Below are 24,388 nucleotides of genomic sequence, written 5' to 3' on the forward strand. Positions count from 1 at the left end.
ATTGGACGTACATGACTCCATTTACAATGGGGACCAAAATTTCTTACTAAATAGCGACCCAAAGGAGGTCTGGAAAATCCTAAAGTTATGAAAAATTGGTACTTTAAAATATTTACTGAAAAATTACCTTCCAAGGCACTCAATCACAACCATGTTATTTCTAAGAAGCAAATGGCATTGCTGTGGTACTGCTTTTCCTTCACAAGCTGCCGGCAGCAAGTTGGGGTCCACTCCACCCCACTGTGACTTTTGCAGCATGAGCATTACCAAGGCCACTTTCTCTGTCTTCCTCAAGGACTCCTGCGGCCTGCTTCATATTCCAATCCTTCCCCAGAGCCTCTGTCCTGCCCTCCTCCTCGGCAACCCCTCCTTGAGTGTCGGCAGTCCTCACTGTGTCCAGCTTCACTTCTCAGCGACCAGGCGCAAATTTCCCCAACTTCATCACGGCCTGCAACCCACACTAGATTTTCGATCTCACTCATACCAGGCAGGAACAAGCGATACTGTTCCGGGGCGGGGCGGGGGGGGGGGGGGACCTTTGAGGAGGAGCTAATTTCATATGGTCAGCGCAGCAACAAATGTGCACAGCTTCCGTCCACAACAACCTTATAGCTGGGGGGTTGCAGATGATGAACACTGAGGAAACAAGGCCCGTGTGTGCCACCATCACCTTGCAGCGCAGGTCTTGCACTAACCTCTCCCACGTGTCCCGTGACGTGTACAGGCGGAGACGGGACTGAGAGTGAGGCAACAGGAGTGACCATGCTGTCATCTGCCGTGGGCCCCGCTGGGCTCTCACCTGCGCCCTGCCGCTGGGTCCCCACCAGGACGCGCTGGGGCAGGGGGGTCACCTGTGCGCCACTTTGTGCCAAGTCAGGCCGCAAGCGGAGGGAGAGGAGGAATCCCAGATACCCCTCCAGGCTCTGACTCTCCGAACAAAGTGAAGACAACACACATGGAGTCCTGCGGGATGTGGCTAACCATCCTATGAACGACACGGGTCCGTTTCTCACCAACTTCAGATGAAGAGCTGAACTTTGAGTGAACAGAAGATGTCAAAAAATTCAACACTGTCGAGGGCCCTGCAGAAAGGATGCTGCATGACGGCTGCGCGATGCAGGCAGGCCAAAAGCCCACATGGAAGCCTGGCCAGGGTCCAGCCTGCAAGTGCCCGCCTTCAAGTGCCTGCCCAAGGCTGGGGGCCTTCCCTCATTCCATTACGCTCTCCCTGGGACCCTACAGGGCACCAGAAAGGATGCAGCGACGCACCTGGGCTCCAAGCTCCCACCCTTCCTCACCTGGGACTTTTCTCTGCCTGTAAGCTGACGAGGTTTCTGAAGCTGTCAGGACTGACCAGGGCAAAGTATCAACAGCTTGCTGGGCCAGGGGGGTGGAGGTGAGGGCATGTGAAGGTGACAGGCACCGGAGGCTGGGAAGCACAGGGCCCAGAAGCCCGTCCACAGCTGCCGGCGTCTCTAAGTCAGAAGCCCAGGTAGAGGGCACATTTTATACCGTTCCCAAAACAAAAGTTTGAGAGTTCAACGGAAACATGGAACAAGAAGTAGAGCAGCTCCAAAACGAGCACTTCCCTTCCAGGCTTTGAGGGTTCCCGTTCTGACCCCCACCCTCCTCCACTGGCTAGCTTCTTCACCTTGCTCAGGGCTGAAAGCAGACTGGCACCCTTGTGGGGCCAGGCCACCAGTACACTTTCCAAGGGCAGAGTCCTCCGTCCCAGAAAAGAGCAAACAGCACAGGCTGCTCCACGGGCTACCACGCAAACGCCCGACTGGCTTCGGCTGATACTACTCACACTCCCACAGCATCAGGCAACCGCTCACCCTTTCTTAAGGACTACAGACACGGTCCTTCCAGAAATGCCCGTCCTGGGCCTGCACAGTAAGCCTGAGCCACTGCTCTTCAACAAGGCTCTTTTCTACTGACCAGGCCAAGGGCTGTCTTATCACAGTTCTTTTCCCTTCTGAGCTACAGATGAAACACATGGTGGTGGCCTTCCTCATCACTCTGAGTAAGCTGGTGGACAGCACCAACTTCTAGACAGGCTAATTTCTTGATACCAAAAAGGTAGCTGCTAGAAGCCCAGCGGACCTCCATGGAAAGGATCACGAGGAGGAACATCTCCCTCCTCTGACCACAGGCTGAGCTCCACAGTTAAGTGCTCCTCTGGCTTACTACTCCTCTGCCCTGTCCCTCCTGAAACTACAGCCTGCAAGAAGCATTCAGAGCAGCAAACCAAGCAGAGGCACCCCACCCTTCTAGGTGCCCGGCAGGCAATCCCAGCAGCCTCCTCCAGGCAGAAACGGCAATAAGTGGACAGACCCCGAGGGGTACACATCACCCACAGAGGCAGGCGAGGAAGGGTGGGCAGCCAAGGAGAAAAAAAGGAGCATTACCAGGAGCACGACTGCACCGGCTCCTAGTCAGGTAAGGTATGATGTGGAACCCGCTGCTTCAGAAGCTACTCTTGAACCCTACACGTGGCCTCCGAGCAGAAATCTCACAGGCCAGCAGGGGGTGGCGGGGGAGGACCCTCCGAGGGGCAAGGCCCAGAACAGTAGCGCCTGGAGGCATGCTGAGAGTCTCAGGCTTCAGTCTTTAACCTCAGAAGGACCCCACAGACACCATCACATGGTTCTAAAGGCCTCAGACCTGACCAAACCTGCTGATGGAGGAGATTATCCCAACTGGCAGTTCTGGGAGAGGCCCAGAGGCCGGCAACAGTGTGTGTAAGAGAACCACCTCGGGCCACTGGAGCAATCTCCACTAGAGGTGACAAATCTGCATGAGGGTAAAGAGAAAGGGCAGAGGATCTGATGAAAGACCAGACTGGGGAGATGCACGCGGAGGAGGGAAGGTCTGCACAGCTGGACAGGACGCTGTGCTAGTGTGTGCTGGGCAGGGGCACTCACATGGAGCTCCAGGGTTCAGAGCCAGGATCAAGAGACAGGCGTGTTGCAGGCAATCACTGCCTCAGACCCTAACAAAGAACTGGTACTTAGCGGGCTCATTCTTCAATAAAAGCAGCAGCAGCTGGGGTGCCTGGGGGCTCAGGTCAGGGTCTCAGGCTCCTAGGACCAAGCCCAACCAAGTTGGGCTCCCTGCTCAGTGGGGAGCCTGCTTCTCCCTCTCCCTCAGCTCCCTGTCCTTCCCCCCCCCCCCCCCCCGGCGTGGGCATGCACGCTCTCTCTCCCAAATAAATAAAATCTTAAAAAAAGAAAAAAAAAAAAAAAAACAAGAGTAACGTACATACTGAAGCTTACTGAAAACAGGCTCCAGGGCCTGAGTAATCTGCAAAAGGGCATGGTTCCGCCGCTGCCAGCCGCTCGCTCACGGAGGAAGCAAGACTTGGGACCGTCTGGACCCCAAAATGCTCCACAAGTGAAGACCACATGTCTTCCAATCTTCCTAGTGCTAAGACACAGTCAGTCCCAGGGACGTGACAGGCTGGAAACCTGCAGGCCTCACCCCACCCCCCGGCCTCCCCACCAAGGAACTCAGGTATGATGCTATACATCCAGAAATAGCTCCCCACCACCTCGTCTCGGACAGCCAGACAAGTAGGGACTGGAGGGAGAGAAGCAAGAAGAGGAAGACTCCTACCTGGGGCGGAAATGCACACTCTGGGGCTTCGGGACATTTAAGAAAGTAACGCTTCTAACCCAAACCAGGTGAAACAAATTGTAGGACAAGAAGCTCTTAGGGTGTATCTCACTTGCTTTAAAGCAGTATCAACTTAGTATTTTCCAAGTCGAATAAACAGATTTATAAGAAAAATGAGTTACTTTAAGAAGTCATCTCAGTATCTAGCAATTGCTGGATTTGAAAAACTATAGTATTTGTAAACAACCCTACTACCCTGGAAAATGCTTAGGCAGCTTTTAAATCAGGATGCAACTTGCAAAGAAAGTTTATGATTTAAGTCTTGAAATACTGACATAAAATCTATGTACAAATGCTTTGTTTCCAGGTGCTCAGAAAAGCACAGGAAGGCAAAGGGCTGGGTAGGTAGCTCTCCCACCGGAGCAGCCTCACCTGGGAGTGCTTCAACCCACACTCCCGCCCCACCCCTCACCTTTTGTTCTTTCAACCAGTCCCTGTCATTTGTAACTGCACTAAACTTAAAACAGAACTTCTAATCCCCTCTAGGCCAACGTGGAAGCATTTAAAATAAACATCTTTCAAAGAACACATGCTACAAACGTTTTTGTCTTCTTTGAAGGCTATCAACTACTTTTTAAAAACTGAAAAAGATATTCTATGTTAATTTCTGCAAAAAAATTAAATCCTAAAGCCCTCACCCAAAAAAATTACTTCTAAATTCACTGTTGGTTAAAGTTCATCAGTACCAAAAAAAAAAAAAAAAAAAAAAACCCCACAAAACAAAAACAAAAACGAATCATCTCCCAAAAAGATTTTCTCAAAAAGAAAAAAGTTATTATTTCACCAGATTTGCCTTCCACTTGATTCAAGTTCCCGGCAATAGTAAAACCGTCTGCCGCTGACATAAACCTCCACACCCATCTGCACCCCACTTTGACAAAGGGTCCCTGACAGAGCTTGGGGAGCGGGAAAAGGGTGAAGCATCTGACACCCCCTTCCAGGATTACAGGTCGGGTTCAGCGGCCCCGTGGCTGCACTGTCAGTTTGGGGATCCGAGCAGCGGATCGCTCCTTCCCAAGAGGGATTTCGTTTTTGGTAACAGGGGAAGCCTTCCGGCCCGGAGCCGGAGCCCGGCCCGCCCCGCGCGGGGCCCGCACTCACCCCTGGATGCCGGGGCTGTACGCGCGGCTCTTCCACGGCGTGCCGGGCCGCGGCGCCTGGGCTCCGGGGCCGCCCCCTCCGCTCAGCGCGGCCGCGCGGCTGCCCGACAGCAGGTAGTTGAGGCCATAGGTGCTGGCCTTGTTCTCGCGTTTCCGGCGGCCCGGGTGGAACTGGTGCTGCGGCGGGGAGCCGGCGGGCGCGGGGCCCGCGCGGCCCGGGATGCCCGTTGGCCGCGCCGGGGGCGCTCGGCGGGGCCGTCGGCGAAGTGGAAGAAGGCGCCGCCGCGGCCGCCGCCCGCCCGGCCGAGCGAGGCGCTGCTCGAGGACGACGACGAGCAGCCGGGCTCTCGGTGCCCGACTCGGCGTTAGACGAGGACGACGACGACGACGACAGCGACGGCGACTTGTGCAGCCGCCGGGCGCCCTCGGCCGCGGGCCCGAGCGCCGTCAGCAGCGCGGGGGGCAGCGCGGCGGGGCCGGGCGCGGGCGGTGGGGGCGACGCGGCGGGCAGCGCGGGCCCCGCCAGGCCGCCGCCGCCCAACCCCGCCGCCCCCGCCGCGACCGCCGTGTCCAGCGCGGGCGAGTTGAGGCAGAAGTAGGACGCGAAGCCCGAGCCGCCGCGGCCCACGCCCTGCGAGGTCTCCCAGATCTGCATCCACAGGGCATTGGCCGGCCCCTTCTGCTCCGGCTGGATCCAGGCCACGCGCGGATCCATCCACGCGCCGCCCCGCGGGCCCGCGCGCCCGCCCGCCCCGCCGCGGCCCCGCCCCCGCCGCGCCCCGAGCCCCGGCCGCGCGGCGCACGGACGGACGGACGGACGGACGGACGGGCCGCGGGCGGACGGGCAGACGGGGAGCGCGGGCCTGAGCCCGCGACTCCGGCCGGCTCGCGGCGGCGGCTCCCGTCGGGGTCCCGGCGCGGCGCGGGACCGGCCCGGGACAGGCCGCGGCGGGCGGCTCGGGCCTGTCGGGCTCCCTTCAGGCGGCGCGGGGCGGGCGCGGGGGCCGCGGCGGCGGCGGCGTTCCACACGGGCCGGGGGGAGAGGCCATCGGAGAGGGGCGGGCGGCCGGGCGGAGGGGGCGGGCCCAGGCGCCGCGCGGCCCGGGACCCGCGGGAGGGCCGCCGCCGTGCGCCGGGCCCTCGGTCACGCTCGCGCCGCTCGCTCCCTGCTCCTGCAGCGGTGGCGGCGGCAGCGAAAAGACACTCTCGGCGGCGACAGGGCGCGGGGGAAGGAGGGGGCGCCGCCGCCTCCGCTCCAATGAGGGGCGGGGAGGGAGCGGGGCGGGGAGGAAGCGCGGCCTCCCTCGCCGGGGCCGGGACGTCAGTGCGCACGCGCGGCCGATTTCAAATCCTCACTAGACACCGCCGCCTTGGTTACCGCGCCTGCGCAGTGGGACGCTCCCCCGGAGGGCACCGCGTCGGAAGGAGACGCGACTGGGAGGGGCTGAAGGGGAGGCGGCGGCGGCGGCGGCGGCGTGGGTCCTTCTAGACTAGACTTGGCTGCGATGGGGCGAGGAAGAAGTGCGGGGGCCGCTGCGCCGCCACCTTCGCCACGGCTTCCTCCGCTGGCCCCACCTCCTGCCGCCGGGAGCAGGCCTAGGCGTGAAGACATGCGCGCTGGGACCGGGGTTCGCGGCAGGCGCCCGGTCGCGCTGCGCGTGCGCAGAGATGAGGCGGCGTCCGCGCCGCCGCCGCCGCTGCGGCTGGGTGGAAGTTTCCGCACCGCCGGGCGAGGTCTGGGATCCCGCCCCGGGCCTGGCCCGGCGGCCGCCAGCTCGCGGTACGTGTGGGCCGGGCCAGCACGGACTGCGGTCCGGCCGCTCTCCCAGGAAAAGGACAAAAGTGCCCCAAGCTCCCTGCTGTCCAACCTCGGGGGCCCCTGCGCAGCCGGTCGCGCTGCGGTCACTCGTGCCCGCGCCCCCCCCCCCACGTGCTCGCCCGCGTCCTCCCGGAGGAGCGGGGTCGCTCACCCGCTGCCGGGGCGGCGCTGCCGGCTAAGCTGCTGCCCCGGCCGGAGCAGGACCCTCCTTGGTGGGTCTTCTTACAGGCATTTTTGTTACCTTTTTAAAAGTGATTTCTATGTATAGAATGAGGTTAAAACTTTACAGTTAGCTCGCTGGCGCGACTTACGGAGGCCGACTCAGCAGTGCTGCCCATCAGAGCAGCGGCCCACGTGCTTGGGTGTCTGGGCTCGCGGCTGGCACAAGGTTGGCAGGATTCCATAGCGATCCTGTCCACTGGGCGAGTCCCCTGGTGTCCAGAGAATGCCCCAAGCCTGGATTGACAATGGTGTTGTCAGGACTATGCCGCTAACCACGCGTTCTATGAAGTCCGGAGCAAATGCCAGAGTGTCATTATATAAACCTGCGTGTGCCCCATGAGCCTAGCCAGGGTGATGGACACCGCGGCCCCTCCAGTGCCCAGGCCCCAGAGGGAGCCCCCGCCTGCCCTGGTCCCTGCCCAGCGGATGCACTCCCTGGCCAGGCAACTTAAGGAAGCTCAGTGCTTGGGGCCAGCGTTCATTTTAAACATTGAAACAAACCCTTTCAATGTGCTCTCCGGCTTCACTGTATCATGGGTGAGTACACGTTACTAAGCGCTTGACACTTCAAGACCTTGTAACAAGGATCCGTGTTTTGCCTACTAAGGCTTTTTGGCAAGTGGTAACAAAACTACAAATGACTGTTTTGGTTCAGGCGTTTTGTACTGTACATGTGGATATTAGAGCAATTATTAGAACGTGTGCATTAAATAAACCGGAGAAAATCACACACAAACCAGTCAAAACAGTGGTTACTCTGGATCTTCCAGTGCCTAGGGCCAAAATCCCTGGGGTCATCCCAGCCTCCCCTCTCCATAACCAACAGAAATATCCAAAACCCCACAGCTACCCCACACTCCCACCTTCTCACCTATAGCCCTTTCAAGCCACCACTATTTCTAGCATATTTTAAAACAGTGCCTCCTAGCTAGTTTCCCACATTCCATTCTTGCCCTCTTTGGCATTTTCCCCACAGAGGAGCTTGTGAGTGATACTTAAAAAAAAAAAAAAAAAGTCAGATTATGTCATTCTCCTGCTCAAAACTCTCCAGTGGCTTCCTTTCTCAAACTCAGGCTTAATATGACCTGCAAGTCCCTCCACTGTCTGGTCCTTCTCCCTTTTTCTCCCACTTCATCTTCCAGCTCATCCCCTAACCCAGCCTGCTCCAGCCAGAAGCATAAGCAGGCGCAGATGGGCCTCAGGGCCTTCGCACTTGCTGTTCTAGCTGCTTGGATGCTCCTCCCCCACATGCCCACATGGGTGACACCTTACCCACTCTCACACGTTAGTAAGGATGTTATTCTATCTAAACTACAAACTTAACCCTCAGCACTCCCCACTTCCATTCCCTGCTTTATTGTTCTCTTAGCATTTATCTCCGTTGGTTTCCTAGGACCACAAACTAGGTGGCTTATAACAGCAGAAATGTATTCTCTTTCTTTCTCTAGAGCCTTAATGCCTGAAATCAAGGTGTTGGCAGGCCGTGCTCTCTCTCCGAGGTCTCTAGGGGAGGATCTGCTCCACAGCTTTCTCTTAGCTTCTGCTGTTTTCCTTGGCCTTCTTTGGCCTGTAGGTGCCTCACTCCATTCTTTGCTTCCATCATTGCATGGAGCTTTCCCCATGTCTGTCTCCTCTTCTTGTCATACTGCATTAGGGTTCACCCTAATGGCCTCATGTTCCCTTGATGACATCTGCCGAGACCCTATTTCCAAATAAGGCTAATATTCTATTGATATCCTGGGTTAAGACTTGAAATTCATACGGTGGGAGGGGCCGGGGAGCACAATTCAATCCACTGTGCCATCTCATGAATTCTATTTACCTTGCTTATCATCTGTGTCCTCTCACCCCATTAGAATCTAAGTTCTACAAGGAGAGGGCTTTTTACCTGTACTTTTCCCTGCTGTGTGCGACCTTGAAGACTGTGACTGGCACATGGTAGGTCCTGGATGGACATCGGTGAAATGACCAACAGTCGGTTGACCAACTCAATGGAACGAAAGCCTTGCCTGGCTTCCAGGATCTATCCACAGATTGCTGTTTACTTCTTTCCAACATTTTAAGTTTGTTTTTCCCTATGGCCTCCTGCTCTATCTTTGCAGCTTGTCTCTAGGTAATCCCTCTAACTTGATTCATCAGCCATAGCCAACTGTTTATAATTAGATCCAGGGTTTCATTATGTACGTATTTGATCATAGGTTTTTATGTAAATTAGAAGCAATATGTTTCTTTCTGCAAAAAAAGAATTAATACTAAGTCAAATGTAGTTCCTGTTGCAGTCCCTGTGACTCTGGGCAGAGGAGGTCTTTCTCACTGCTTATCAGTTTTCACAGATAAGCCCAGCTTTTTCCTTCTGTGGCCAAAACCAGCTCTTCTCTCTCTCTCTCTCATGATGTTAGAGGAGGGGTAATATTAGAGATTATACTACGGTTTTAGCGATTCATTCTCACGAACAAATAGTTTCCGAAGCTTTGACTACCACGGACTTCCTGGTCCAGAATCAGATATGCTGGTTAAAAGGCAGATAGCCAGGACTAACCCGATCTGAAGCTTACGCAGAGTGAGGTCCAGGAATCTGTATCTTAAGTAAATCCCCTGGGCAATTTCAAGCACAGTAAAGCTTGAAAATTTTTGCCTAATTCAGTGTTCCCAAACTCAATTGCTCACAGGAACTGAATAGGTTATGTAAGTAAATGAAAAAAATCAGGGTGTGTGTGCATTAGTCAGCTACTGCGGGCTAACAAACCACTCCCAAACACAGAGGCTCAAAGTGTTTAGTATTGCTCACAAGTCTGCAGATCAACTGTGTGGTTCTGCTGAGCTGTGTCAGACACAGCGGATCTTGGCTTACAGATCACTTCTAGGCTCCAGTCAGCTAGCAGGTGAGCTGAGGCTGGGTGGTCTAGAGTTGGGCCACACTCACATGGCAGGCAGTCGGCTGGCTGGCAGCTGGGACACCAGGGTTGACTGGCCCATGTGTTTCTCATTATCCAGCAGGCTAGCCCCAGCTTGTTCTCAGGGCGGCTGAACAGGGTTTCAAGAAAGCGAGCAGACATGCCTGAAGTAAGAACTGGCACGCCTTCATTTCCTCACCATTCTGTGAGCCCAAGTAAGTGATGAGGCACTGACAAGATTCAAGAGGTGGGGAAATAGCCCCCACCTCCTGATGGAAGAAGCCGCAGTCACAGTGCAGGGGGCGTGGGATGCTGGGAGGAGAATAACGGGGGCCCCACTGTGACCTGAATGAGGAGTGGTGGGAACTGTAGGGTCCGGGAGAGCACCTGCCTGGTGTGAAGGAGTGTAAGGGCACTCCCCCACAGCTAGCAGGAATGCAGGACCCTCCCAGGTGGCCAGCGATGTCAATTCTCATGAGAACTTGGACATGCAGACGTGAGCCTGAATTCTCCTGGTTTGAAATGTCAACCTCTAGGCAGATGCTGCTGGTTGCCCACGCAAGTTCTTTGTCCCCACTGCACCTTTCTGCTCTGGCTGGCGGAGCCCTGGTCCTGCTCAGGTATTTGCATGGCCACGTATGCAGAAAGGGTCTCTGTCGCTCCCGGTGCTGTCATTCTGTCTGCCAGTACCAACATAAGCTCCATACACACCTCCATTCTAGAGAAGAAGGCTGCCAGGACCCTCTTGGGAAAGTCTTCCAGGTGAAGAAGAAGAGACCTACCAGAATACACTTCCTGTGTCACCAGCGGACACAGTTCTATGTGCGTAGGATGCCTGGTACCACTGCAGCCACCTTGAGACCAGAAGAGAGATGGGACCAGTGCCCTGGGAACCAGGACAAATATGGGAAAGATGGCCCCAAACCCCAGCAATACTACACCGTAGGCCCTTATCCAGCCCCCCTCCCCCCGCCCCGGCATCTGCAGTGATAACCGCTCCCGAATTGCTTCGTGTTCTGGGCAGGTCACTGTCATTTGCTGCAGAAAGCATCCGGTACTGCAACCAACTCAGAAAATGCTAACGTACCATGGAGGGCAGCCTGTAAGGCTCTGTGAGTAATGTCTACCTTGTGGGTAATCTCTGGTCACCAGAAGGCAAATAATATGATGGGGTGCAGCAGGTGGTGCCCTACTGATTCTGTGTTCATTCGTGAAGGAAGTTTTCCTGCCTGCCTGCAAGGCGGATGCTGAGCTCTTTGAAAGTTTCAGGCACCAGTGCCACTCAAAGGAAATCTTGAGAGTGAGTTTCTCTGCAACACTATCTTCCTTTTATCCTTAATTATGGAAAGTTTCAAACTTGACAACATTGGAGAGACTATATCGAACCCCTTCAATAACTATCAACTCAAGGTCAAACTTGTTCACCAGTGTCCTCTCCTGCTTTCTCCTTCTCCAATCATTTTGAAGCAAATCCCTGATAATATGTCCTTTCACCCACAAATAAGTCAGTATGCATTAGTAAGTTATAAGTATATGTGTTTTGAAACATAACTACAATATTTCCACATCAAAGTAGTACTAATGTCTTAATATCACCAAATATCTGATCCATAATAAATATCTTTGATTATCTTATAAAGTTTTTTATTGGTGATTTTGTCAAAAAAAAAAAGGTCTATGTATTGATTTGTATCTTCTAATGCTTTTAATCTGTGATTTCTCTGTCATCTTTTTTTTTTTTTTTTTTTGGCGGGGGGCGGGGAATCTATTGTTGAAGAACATGGTTCATTTGTCCCACAGTCTGGATCTTGCCATTTATGTCTCCCTGTGGTATCATTTAACACATTCCCTGTCATCTATATTCTTCTGTAAATTGGCCGTTGAATCTAAGGTCTTGATCGAATTCGGGTTCGTTCGGTCTTTTATTGGCAAGCCCACTGCCGAGGTACTGCTGTGTCCCTTTCCCAGCTTCTGGTGCTCTCTTTGGTGACGTGAGTGTGACCTCCTTTGATGAGCACTGTCTCCAGCCCTACTCCAGTGTTTCTGTGGAATTGTCCCCTTCAAACAGCACAGGATCCCAGGACTGCCCCTCTCACAGAACTTGAGAAGCAGATGTCCTGCAGATGGTCAGGTCAGACTCTTTGCTTTTCAGATGAGGATTCTGAGGCTGGCCCACAACCAAGGCCCAATAGGGATGACCAAGTTGGGGGCTCAGGAAAGCAAATCCTACGAATTAGACCCCATAAAACATTAACTTTGGTATGTCACACGGAATATGACCTAATGGAACATGGAAGAATTGGGGAAATGGTCTGTAGGGAATCTAGACAGAGAGGGGCCCCCAAATTATGCTTGGACTCTTTTTGTCCAAAGAGGTACTCCCTGACCCTGGTAGGCATACATGGTCCTTCACTCGAAGGTGAGCTCTGTGGGAGGGGGCAGATTTCAAAAGGCCCCACCTAAAAAAAAAAAAGGCGGGTAAACTATGTGACAAGGTGGATATGTTAATTAGCTTCACTGTAGTAATCCTGTTGCTGTGTATATGTGTATTAAGTCACCATCTTGTATACCTTAAATATATACAATTTTTATTAATATAAATGAGATGGAATTTTTAAAAAATTCTTACATAAATTACAGCACATTTAAAAATATTGGTTTGAGAAAGCAGAAAATAGATATTTCAAAGTGCTTCAAATTAATATTAAATTTTAAATAGGTATAAAGTAGAGTATATTAGAAGTTTGTGAACACAGAAAATGGTAAGCCTCCGTTCTCTGTGATACCAATTTGTGTGGAACGTCGTGTTTCCTCACAGTATAAGATAAATGAAGTATCATGCATATTCTCCACTTTAAAAGTCTCAATGATACTCTGGTTTCTCTTCAGATTGTATAAATCTTCCACCTTATAAACATCTCAATGATAAAAAATAAAGAATAAATGAGTGGTAAATATTAGGAGCCAAATTAAAAAAAAAAAAAAAAAAGGTCCCACCAAGAAATAGAAGAGACAGCCTTCATTTCTCCCCACAGTGACCTTCAAACTGGCTGCCTTACCTTATCCTCAGAGGAGGGCACCTGGAAATAAAAACCCCCAATCTGCGTTCTGAGCTGGCTCTCCGTTCATGTCCTCATGAGTCGGTTCTTTTCTAAAGGAACAGAAGACTTCCTAAAAGTGGCTATATTTGTTTCCTGGGGCTGCCCATAACAAATGACCACAAACTGGATGGATTAAAACAATAGAAATTGACTCACGGTTCTGGAGGCCAGAAGCCTGAGATCAAGTTGTCAGCAGGCCCAGCTGCCCTGCAGAGCCCCCAGGGGAGGGTCCCTCCTGCGGCTCCTGGTGGCTCCTGGCATCCCTGGGCATGTGGCCGCGGGGTTCCACTCAGTGCCTCTTGCCCTCATGTGGCCTTCTCCCCAGGACTATCTCTGTGCCCTCTCTTCTTGTAAGGACCCCAGTCTTGGGATTGCGGGCCCACCCCAAATCCAGGATGACTTCGTCTCAAGATCCCTAATCAGTTATATCTGCAAAGACCTTACTTCTAGATAAGGTCATATTCTGAAGTTCTAGGTGGACATGAATGGGGGGGCCAGTATTCAACCTACTACAGGAACTCGAACAAAAGCCAAGTGTTCTTTCCCTCTCATAATAAGGAAGCGGCTGGTAGAGGGCCTTGGCATGCGCTCCAGGAGGCCTGAGTTGGCCCATCTGTGACTCTCCACCACCCCCCCACCGCCCTGCCCCCAGCACTAGCCCTCATGCCTACAGTCAAGGAAGGAGGGAGGTGGAAGGAGGGTGGTGTCTGCTGCTTGTGACCCTTTCTATCAGAAAAGCACAAATGTCTAAGAAACCCTCGCACCAGACTTCCCCTTGTAGTTCCTTGACTAGAACTGGTTATAAGGCTACCCTTACCGGCATGAGAGGCTGGGATATGAAGATATGGAATGATCCAGAATGGCCTAGACCAGTCTCAAGATACTGCTTGTGCTGGGCATATTGCCAACTTGAAAAAGCCTGGGTCTGTCAGCAAAGAAGCAGCAGCTGGCGGGTATTCGGTAGGCCCCATGTCTGCCACCCTGAATCTGTTCTGAATTTGGTCCCCACAACTCTGTTTCTGTGAGCCAGTTTGGACAAAATCTGGTTTCGAATCAACGTTGACTAGGGTGACCTCATCAAGATAATGTGCCCTCTGATTTCTTGTTAGGGTTAGCAGACGATTCCTCCTCTGACATGACCCTGGAGCAGGGCTTCTCACGTGGGGCCCATTTTGTTTCCTGGGGGACATTTGGCAATGTCTGGAGACATTTTTTATTGTCCTCACTGAGGGGTAGTTGTTGAGGCCCTGCTGTGTGTCAGCGACACAGACAAGCAACACAGTCCCTGTGCCAAGTGTCCTCGTGCAGAAAACACAGTGACCTGCGTGGTGTGCAGGTTCCTGGGGGGACACGGATGGGGTGTTGCCAGACTGATCCCACAAGATGCAGAGGAGTTAAGCCGACAGAGGGAAGTAGAGAGCAGAGAGATGGAAGGAGATTCCAGGAAGAGTGTGGAGAGAGAAATAGCCCAGAGGACAGAAACGCCCAGAGCTCCTGTGGCCAGCCCTGTGAGTGGCAACAGAGAGCTAACCTGAGGCGGGCACCATAGACAAAAGCAGGCCTGCGAAGATCACCTGCCATATTAGAGCCCCTCAAAGGCTGCATTTGGAGGTGTCATTGTCAGGTATACACCAAGGAGCAGATGGACCGACTTGGGCTTTAGGAGGCTCACTCTGCCTTAGCAGCTGGGATTGTGTTGGAGAGCCTGGCTGGAGGCGGGGAGGGCATGGAGAGAGGCAGAAAGGCAGTGATGGGTACAGCCTCAGCTTTGGAAGGATTACCTAGGAGAAGAGAGATTAGTCAAGTAGCTGTCATTGCTGTAGGAAGCAACCTCAAACCTCAGTGCGTGGAATAGTCAGTTTATTTCTTATTCACATCCCAGCCCAGTGTGGGTCTGCGATGGGGCCTGGCTGGGGCAGGGTGGGTCCACTCCATGTAGTCATTCAGGGACCCAGCCTCCCTCCGTCCATTCCCCTGGGGCTGGCTGTCCTCTGCAGAGTGCCGGCCGGGGAGGGATCATAGAGGATGGGAGATCCTGCAGGAGGTTGGGGGCCAGGCCTGCGGTGGCCCACACGGGACTCCTGCCCACGTCCCGGCTGTCAGAACTCGGGCCTGTGGTCCGAGCACATATGAGGGAGTCTCCAAAGTGTAGTCAAGCTGAGCCCAGAGCAGAAAGGAAACGGGTCTGGCCAACAGACAGTACTGACTCTGCCACAGGATGTTTCAGAGGTAAAATCATCATCGGGCCTCATAATTGATCCCATATGGAGGAAGGGAGCGCTTCTAGGTTCCCACCAAGGAGCTTGGGGTGGATGCTTTGGTGCTGCACACAGAAGCCACTGCCTTAGCAAGTGAAACAATGGGTCTATTCTAAAGGCACCTCAGGACACTTCACATGGTGCACGTGTCTTACAGTGGGACCTGCATTCCATTTATAGGACCAGTGCTTCCTTGTGTATATATATATGTATATACATATGTATATATAAATGGATACGAAACTGGGGTGTAAAAAGACAACCGGAATGTGAAACAGGAATGTTCCCGTTTCTGTGCATCATTCTTACCTCCTGCAGGCCCCTCCACTTCCTGATTCCCCTTGCTCCCTGGCTATAACCTTTACAACAAGAAGCACTTCCTGTGTCTGTTATACTCCAGATCCTTACTTCCTTCATCCCGGACACCTGCAGCTGAGTTGCCCCTCGCTGCCGTGCCCCCCTCCGGCTGAGGTCAGAGGCAGTCCTGTCCGAACCTTACTGCCATGGCCAGAAGCAGTGGCTCTGTAAGGGGCAGCCATTCTGGGTACATGAGTCCGAGACAGTCTAGCCTATGGAATTTGCTGAAATTTCCCGGTTTTAGGACTTGCAGCAGGGCGTACAGCCCACTCCCAAACTCAGATCTGTTCCTTGGTTAGGAACAGGGACTATGGAGCCAGTTTTCTTTGCAATGGCTCTGCCATTTCCTGACTGTGGGGTCTCTGGCAAGCTGATTAACCTCAGTGGCCTCAGTTTGCTCACCTGCAGAAGGGGGACAAGAGTTGTAACGTAGGCTTCAGACTGTGTGAAGATTAAAAGGATCAGCACACATGAAATGCTTGCCAGAGCAACCTGTATGTTGCACCTGCCCGATGTGTGCTCATGATGTCATCCCTCTGAGGTTCTTAGAGAAGCTAGAATTTCCTTTTCAATTTTGTTTCTTGGAGCTCGGTTCTCTAATGAGGGGATGATGTGGCCTAGGGAGCACTGCTCCCTGCTTTCTGCTCGTGGGCAGGCTCCAACTTCCCTGTTGATGGAAGGGAACCGCTCACTGCCCCCCATTCTAATGACCTCATTAATTTTTCGGTTTCTCTGACCGTTCTCCATTCCTAGCCGAACTTTGGGGTGAGTGTTTTGTTCCGTTGAACAAACTTGGGGGTGGGTCGGCTGGAGGCGTCTCTCTTTGCCATCATTGCTAAACCACTGGTGTCAGGAGCTTCTGTACCCGACATTAAGCAACCAGAGATAGGATCCACCTCAGGACACACAGGCACATGACTCAACTGTCACAGGCCCTGGGGAGAGGTGGAGACCTGCAGGGCTCTGAGGCGAGCTATCGAAGTGGATGTACGTGTTTATGTCTGTGTTTATGTGAACTAGGCTGGGGGGCCAGTCGGTGCACTGGTTCCACGGGAAGAGACACAGTGAGACCAGACTGGTGGGGGCACAGGGGACCCAGAAGCCGATTCATCATAGAGTCTGAAAGTAGCATCATCAAGGTCAATAGGGAGTGGGGCAAAGGGCAGGGCAAAGGGCGGGTCCCAGTTCGGTGGCGGGAGCCATTGACCAAGTTTTCTCCCCAGAGGAGCACCTTGCCGGGAGCAGGAGGCATTCCCTTTTGGAAAGGTCAGGTCTGAGGAAATGTCCAGGAAGCCGTGGGACACACAAGTCCTGCATCTAGTAGAGAAGCTGCTCTGGAAAGGCGTGCCTGGGCGCGACCCTGGCACTGCTGAGGAATCAGGGGGGCGCATGGACAGGAGCAGAGGAGGGGGCAGGGCCAGCCCAAGAGAGCAGCGCAAGGACGTCTATCACTTGTCTTCGCCAGTTAGCTGCATGGCATTTTAAACCCGTTTGAATTTCCGAGTACAGTTAAGATGTGTGTTGTAATTTTACAAGGCCTTTTCAAAAAAATATTTGAGTAATTACTACACTCAGGAAACTGGCTCAAATCCACCAACACCTAAAAATAGCGAGTTTCGGGACCGGTGGATTCTTTTCTCATGACAGCGAGGCCTCCGGGGCCCAGCCAGGCAGCGCGGGGGAGGCGCGGGCCCCCTCTACAAGCGCAGTCAGAGGCTGGACCCGGAGACCTGCTGGCAGAGAGCTTTCCAGCGAAATCCGTGCCGCCAGAAAAACAGATGGAGTGATGCCTGGGCTGTCTCCAGCCCACCAATCTGCCGTGTGTTGAGAAAAAGTGCTCATCGGAATGCCTCCTTCCTTCTGAATGTGAGCCACAGCAGGACGGTGGCCAGAGCAACCCCTCCCCCCCAGCCACGGCCTCCGCAAAGGGGGCGGGGCACAGCCGGCCGAAGGTGGCGGTGTGGTGCCGTGGCGGGGGGGGGGGGGGGGGGGGGGGGGGGGGGGGGGCAGAAGCACGGGATGGCCACAGTCTGCAAAAACCCAGGGCAGCACCCCTGAGGGTGTGCCTGTGATCAAGGGCACCCATTTCTGAGGCTGCGAATCCGTCAAAGATGCTGCAATCCGCCTCCGTAAACAGATCACTGGTTGTGCAAAGGGCGTGCGGTTCCCCAGCAGCAAAGAAATGGCAAGTACTGATGTCGAAGAACACAGTCCAGGCGGAGACGCTCTTCTCTGCTCTTGTCCACCCACTGATTTCCTTGAATTGGAGGAGTGTTTTCATTCCAGCCTCACCTCCCGGGGAATCAGAGCTCTTGGCCGGCCCCAGCCCCGAGGCCCGCCGGCGGGAGGCGCTCTGCGCCCGTGGGTGACCACCCGGAGCCGCCGGCCGCCTCCGCGCCTGGCCTGTGTGATTCACCGAAGGACAGGGGGCGTCCTAGGACCCCCGCTCCGCGCCGGCCCAAGGCGATTGCGCTTGGTCTTTTCAAAGAACCCGAAAAATCCCGCACTATTCACTTCCCGACGCCCCGGACCGAGGCCAGGACGGATAAGTCTGGGGGCAGAACCGCACTGGAATCTGTAAACGTTTCAGGAGTCTCCCCTCCCAAGCCCCGGGGTGCCTGCCGGCCTCTGCGCCGGCCACCGTCCTCGGGAGACCCCAAGTAAGGGGACGAGACACAGGTTTGACACTGGTCTGGAAGTAGAAGCGCTTCCTAAGTAAACATTGTGAGGCTGAAGCGCTTTGCTTAATTCGTCAAGTGATATTTAGGAACTCAACACAATTGCTGACCCGTTGGATTATCTGGGTGCGCGGACTTGCAGAGAAAATGTCACTTACGGTAAAAGGAAATATGCAATTTATTTTGTCTTCCTCTCTGGCTCCATCAAATAGTATTTCTAAAATTCCCTTCCTGGGGCCCCTGGGTGGCTCAGTTGGTTAAAATTCGCTTCCATTCTTTTTGTAATGGAAGGTGTGCTTTATTAATTGGAACACTACATTTTATCATACAGTTGGAGTCAGCTAAGCTTTCTCCCCAGAGAAGCTGGCTCTTTTTAGGACAATGCTCTCAGCCGATTTTAGAGACAGAGAACGTAGTTCGTGTTCTCCACAAGACACAGCTGTTGGAGAGGGATGGGAGGAACTTTGGTGGTGTTTTTTTACCACTGATTTCTTTTTTTTTTTTATTTTTTATTGTTATGTTAATCACCATACACTACGTCATTAGTTCTGGATGTAGTGTTCCATGATTCATTGTTTGTGCATAACACCCAGTGCTCCACGCAGAACGTGCCCTCTTTAATACCCATCACCAGGCTAACTCATCCCCCCACCCCCCCTCCCCTCTAGAGCCCTCAGCTTGTTTTTCAGAGTCCATCCTCTCTCATGATTGGTCTCCCCCTCGAATTTCCCCTCCTTCATTCTTCCCCTCCTGCTGTCTTCTTCTTCTTTTTTTTTTCTTAACATATATTGCATTACTTGTTTCAGAAGTACAGATCTGTGATTCAACACTTGCACAATTCACAGCACTCACCATAGCACATACCCTCCCCAATGTCTATCACCCAGCCACCTCATCCCTCCCACCCCCCCACTACTCCAGCAACCCTGAGATTAAGAATTCCTCATATCAGTGAGGTCATATGATACATGTCTTTCTCTGATTAACTTGTTTCACTCAGCATAACACCCTCCAGTTCCATCCACGTCGTTGCAAATGGCAAGATCTCATTCCTTTTGATGGCTGCATAATATTCCATTGTTACCACTGATTTCTAAGAGCGAGTTAGTGAAATTTGAAGTGTCATAGGAAATAATTGCTGTAATTATGTTGGAGGTTAATACAGGCTTGATTGGTGATGGACAGATGAATCTATTTCATGTCTAAACAATGAAATGACAAACCAGTTTGGTGGCCTGTGCCATTGAGCTAGTCAAGAGTGTTTTCAAATTATTTTGGGGGAGATAGAAAGTGGTGTTCCCAAAGCATCTTATTTGCAGAATGCCCAAAGCAAACGAAACATTCCAGCCAGGCAAAGGCGTTTCCAGAATCCGAGATTTGAAGCTAGCTGTGAACTCTTATTGCCAACACTGCTACATTCTTTACGGTCTACTGGTTAGTTTTTAAAAGGTAGAAAAGTTAAAATTCAAATTGGGACAGCTTAGGACCCAGTCTCCTGATGTCTAAAATGTGACACATAATTTCATGGGAGAAAAAATATTTATGGTAAATTTAAGCCCAGCACTGGACAATATTTTCTACTTCTGTGAGGTTTGGTTTTTTTTTTTTTTTTTTTTTTTTTATGGGAGAATAATTTGAGAGAAAAACATATATACTATTTTCAACTAGTGGGTCATGAAACATAAAATGACAGTTTGATGGGTTAGTATAATATTTTAAGAACGATGATTGAAGGCACCAGGCTGGCTCAGTCTACGGAGCATGCGACTCCTGATATCAGGGTCATGAGTTCGAGCCCCATGTTGGGTGTAGAAATTCCTTAAAAATAAATAAATAAATATAGAATAAAATATAGCCCAAACTTTAAGAATAATGATCAACCAAAGCAAAGAGAAGAGCTATTTATAGGACGCTTTTTTTGTGAGTCATGCTTAGCATTTCCTCCCCCAGTCAAATACATATATTTCCACCATCTGCCTTTATATCCTACATTTAAAACTTTAGTGCATTTTGAATTGATTTTCCTATAAAATGTGAGATAGGAAATCTAATTTACTTTTTTTCAAACAATCATTCAGTCCAATTACTATTTCTCTGATTATTGAGATTATGACATACTAAATTCTTACAAACACTTGCGTGTTTCTAAAGGTTTTTTTCTGCTCTGATCATCAATGGTCTATCCATTCCGTGACCAGAAAAATACCATTTTAATTATTAGATTGTAAATTGATCTGTTTAATGTCTGGTAAGGGGGGCTGGTTTCCCTCCTCCAAAAGCGAATGTTATTTTACAAGAAACAAATTACCGTTGTATTCCAGTAGATGTGTTGTTCTAGGTAAATCTTAGAATAATTTTTCAAGGTTAAAAAATAGAATTCTATAGATTCAAATGTATTAACTATTACATTTTTAGATTCTATGAATTAGTTCTACTAAATTGTATTAAGTATATATAAAAATTAATATAAGTCTTCCTACCCAGAAGGATATTTTGTCACTTCACTTATTCAGAAATTGTGTCTCTGAATAAAATGTTATTAGTGACTTTACGGAGTCTCTGTAAGTTTATCACTGGAATTTTTTTTAATTAAAAATATAGAGACGGTTTTTTAAACTTTCCTTGTTACTGCTACTATGTCAGAAAGATACTGATGTCTGTATGTGGGATTGTTAACCGGCCACTCCATCTGAGCTTGTTATTAATTAAAGCAGTTTTAAGAAGTTGATTCCTTTGGGCTCTTCAGGTCAACAATCAAATTGTCTGTAAAGACAGATAATGCTGCTTTACTACTTTGCAGTATGCAGCTTCATGTTTTTCTCGTCTTATTTCATTGTCTAAAATTTCAAATCAATGATGAACCATACCAATGATTGCAGGATTTTGTGTTCTTGATTTTAAGGGGAGTGCCCATATTTTTTAATGGCTAAATATACTTTAATTGATGGTTTCCAATAGGTTATTAGAGTACAAGAAAATTGCATTATATTCCTTTTTCTAGAAGTTTTTTAAAATTCAGAAATGCATATTATCAAATATTTTATATATTTGTATTAAATATACATTATATTTTATATTTATCAAGAATGCCTCTAGCCTTTTCCCTTGACCTAGTTATTCATTCAAGAATTATAAAATGGCTTCATTTATGTAAATTATTTTTACATTCCAGCAATAAGATATGCTTAGGCTGGGGGGATTATTACTGGAATAGACTACTAGACAATATGCATTAATATTTTATTGAAGTTTTTGCATCTGTGAGTCTTATGTATTTTAAATATTGGCATTTGTTCCCTAAAGATTTCATGATAATGGTTTGTAAAATTATCTGACCACAACAACACTGCTGAAGACAGATTTTTTATAACTTCTAAAATTTCAAGAGCTCTTTCCTGGTTTCCTATTTATCAAGTCCTCTTGAGTTATTTGCATCTTTCTAGCAAAACATCAGTGTTTTCAAGTTGATATAGCATGAAGCCACGTTTCTAGCAATTTCTTTTTTGTATTTCTGAATAGTTTTGCCTTTTGTTTTTAAGTATTGTTGTTTGGTAGTTGAAGATTCATTAAAGTTATGTAATCTTTCTGAACTGTACAATCTAACAGTATAAAATGGCCATCTGTCTCTAGTCAATCCTCTTTGTCTTGTATGGAAGTCAGCATTCTATCAGAAAAACAGAGCCGCTGTTAGTACTATGAGAATAGGAGAATAAGGGACTTATCCCGGGAATTAGGGCTTACAGGTGTGGGAGGAGCTCATTGAATGAAGGTCTAGAAAGGGAAGGGGAGGATCAGAGGAGTTATTCACCAGCTCACTGAAGCCCCAGAGCTAGTGGACATAAGGTAGCTTGCAGGTCTAGCCTCCACAGTGGGACCACAAAGGGCAGTGCCCGTGGTGAAATCTAGGAAAACTTCTGCCTCAAGGGAGATACTGCCTCTGAGTAACTGCCACCTGTCTTACAGGTGCCTGGTGGTGGCCTGGGGACATGGTTGGTTAGCAGGGCCAGCAGTCAGAAGGATGAGTTGGACCCAGAGCAGGGGAAAGTAAAGACAGCTAGGGTCTACCAGTTGTTTTTGCATTTGCCTATCACTATAGCTGACCATGACAACCTTCTCTGATTAATGACTTCTGCGGCTAAGGCTGAGCATTCCCACCTTCCAAGTTTTGTGCATTTCTCCTTTCAACTCTAAACAGAACCATACAGAAAAGGGGGTTCTGGGAAATGTGGTTTCATTAGTCTTCACCCGGTTTATATAATACAAACCAACATACATTGAGTTATAGTTTATCTGGCATTAATTTATAATTGCTATTTTCATTTTGATATATTTTCCCAATATACTCTGAAGCATACTTTGACACTTGTTTAAATAGATTTTTTTCCTGATTTTAAAATAAAAAGTTCTCTAGGTAACCACTATAAGAATATTGCAAGAATGTATAACCGATATTAATGTGGGGAAAATAAAATGATGCAAATATTGATTAATTCATAAGAAGTCATGAAAAGAGAAAAAAGGAACATAAAGCAGGGGGATGGAATAAAAGGCAAACAGTGAAATGGTAGATACAAACACAACTCTATCAGTAATTACATTAAATGTAAACAAGCTAGATATTCCATGAAAAAAGATGAAGACTGTGACTCATAGCTTTTAAAACCCAACTATACACCATTTACAAAAAACAGACTTTAAACATCAAGACACAGGAAGGTTGAATGTAAAAGGATGGAAAATGATATGCTAGGTAACCAAACCAAAAGAAGTTGATATACCGACACTGATGCGAGACAAAGTCAATGTTAAGGCAAGAGTGTTACCAGAGATGAACATCTGAATATGATAAAGGGGTCAATTCACTAAGAAGATATCACAAATCTTAATCTATGCATCTGATAACACAGCTTTAAAATATATGTAAAGAAAAACTGACAAGACATAGAGGATAGATGAATTCACAATTATAATGGTAGATTTTAACACATTTCAAATGTGTTACAAAATGATTAAAAGGAAAAAGGTGAATAATACAATTAGCAAATGACTTAATTGACATATATAGAGTACTGCCCTCTAAACCCACAATATGCACATTGTTTTGAATCACACATGAAGCATTTACCAAAACTGATCATGGCTGGGCAATAAAGCCAGTCTCCAAAAACTTTTCAAAGTTAAAATAGTAAAGAGAATATTCTTCCCACAGTGGAAGTAAAGTGGGGTGGGGGGAATCTAGAAAATCCCCCGGCTGTTTGAAAATTAAACTATACAATTCTAAATAACCCATGGGTAAAAGAAGAGATCAGAAAATATATTAAAGAATATCTGGAAGTAAGGGATAATGAAGATATGACCTATTAAAACCTGTGCTGGAAAGCTAAAGCTGAGTGTGAAAGAAAAATTCAAAGCCTGAAATTATTGACAAAGAAGACAAGCTGAAAGTCGGTCTCTCAAGAAACTGGGAAAAGAATAACAAATCGAAAATGTAGAAGAAAGAATGAATAAAAACAAGGGCAGAGATCCACGAAATAGAAAACAAATTTACAATAGAGAAAAAGCAAAAAGCTCTTTCTTTGAAGACCTCAATAAAATTGATCAAAAAAAGGAAAAAGACTATCCCGAAATTAATAATACACTAGATGTTAACTAACTTGAATTTAAATAAAACCAAAAAAATTTTAACTGAAAAAAGGAAAGGGAAAGAAAAAAGAAAGACTATATGTATAACCAATATTATAAATGGAAAAAGGGAAATGACTACACATCCCATAACCATCCATTTTACACACTCTTTCAAAGAATGAAAAAGGGATGGCTTCCCACTCAGATTTGAGGCCAGCATTAACATTATTACCAAAACCCATCAAGGACGTCACAGAAAGGAAAATGGTAGGCCAGTCTTTTGAAGGCAAATGCAAAAATCCTAGATAAAACATAAGTGAAATTTAACAACATATACAAATCATAATACATCAGGTCAAATTTGGGTTTATTACAATGTAAGATTGATTTAACACTTAAAAGTCTATGTAATTTGCCACATTAACATCAAGAGTATAAAAACCATATCATCTAGATAGATGCAGAAAAGTAAAACATTTTATGAGATTTAATGCATTTTAAAAAACACCGAAACTCTTGAAAACCTGGAATAGAATGGCCCATCTTTGATCTAATACAAAACATAAACAAGAACTTTAAGTAAACCTCTTAATGATGGAATATTGAAGCTTTCCCCATAGATCAGGAATGAGCCAATGATAACACACAATTCACCA

General features: G+C 49.2%; 1 protein-coding gene across 1 annotated transcript in view; it reads right to left on the minus strand.

The window, feature by feature from the left end:
• The window catches only part of TENT4A (terminal nucleotidyltransferase 4A), a 46,596-nt gene extending 41,103 nt beyond the window's left edge, over positions 1-5,493 (minus strand). The window contains 4 exon segments of the mRNA XM_035727687.1: positions 4,780-4,985; positions 4,987-5,031; positions 5,033-5,124; positions 5,127-5,493. Coding sequence (XP_035583580.1) covers positions 4,780-4,985; positions 4,987-5,031; positions 5,033-5,124; positions 5,127-5,493 — 710 coding nt within the window.
• Positions 5,494-24,388: the final 18,895 nt, after the last annotated feature.

This window comes from Zalophus californianus, chromosome 5 (genome assembly GCF_009762305.2).
Source record: "Zalophus californianus isolate mZalCal1 chromosome 5, mZalCal1.pri.v2, whole genome shotgun sequence".
Classification (NCBI taxonomy): Eukaryota; Metazoa; Chordata; class Mammalia; order Carnivora; family Otariidae; genus Zalophus; species Zalophus californianus.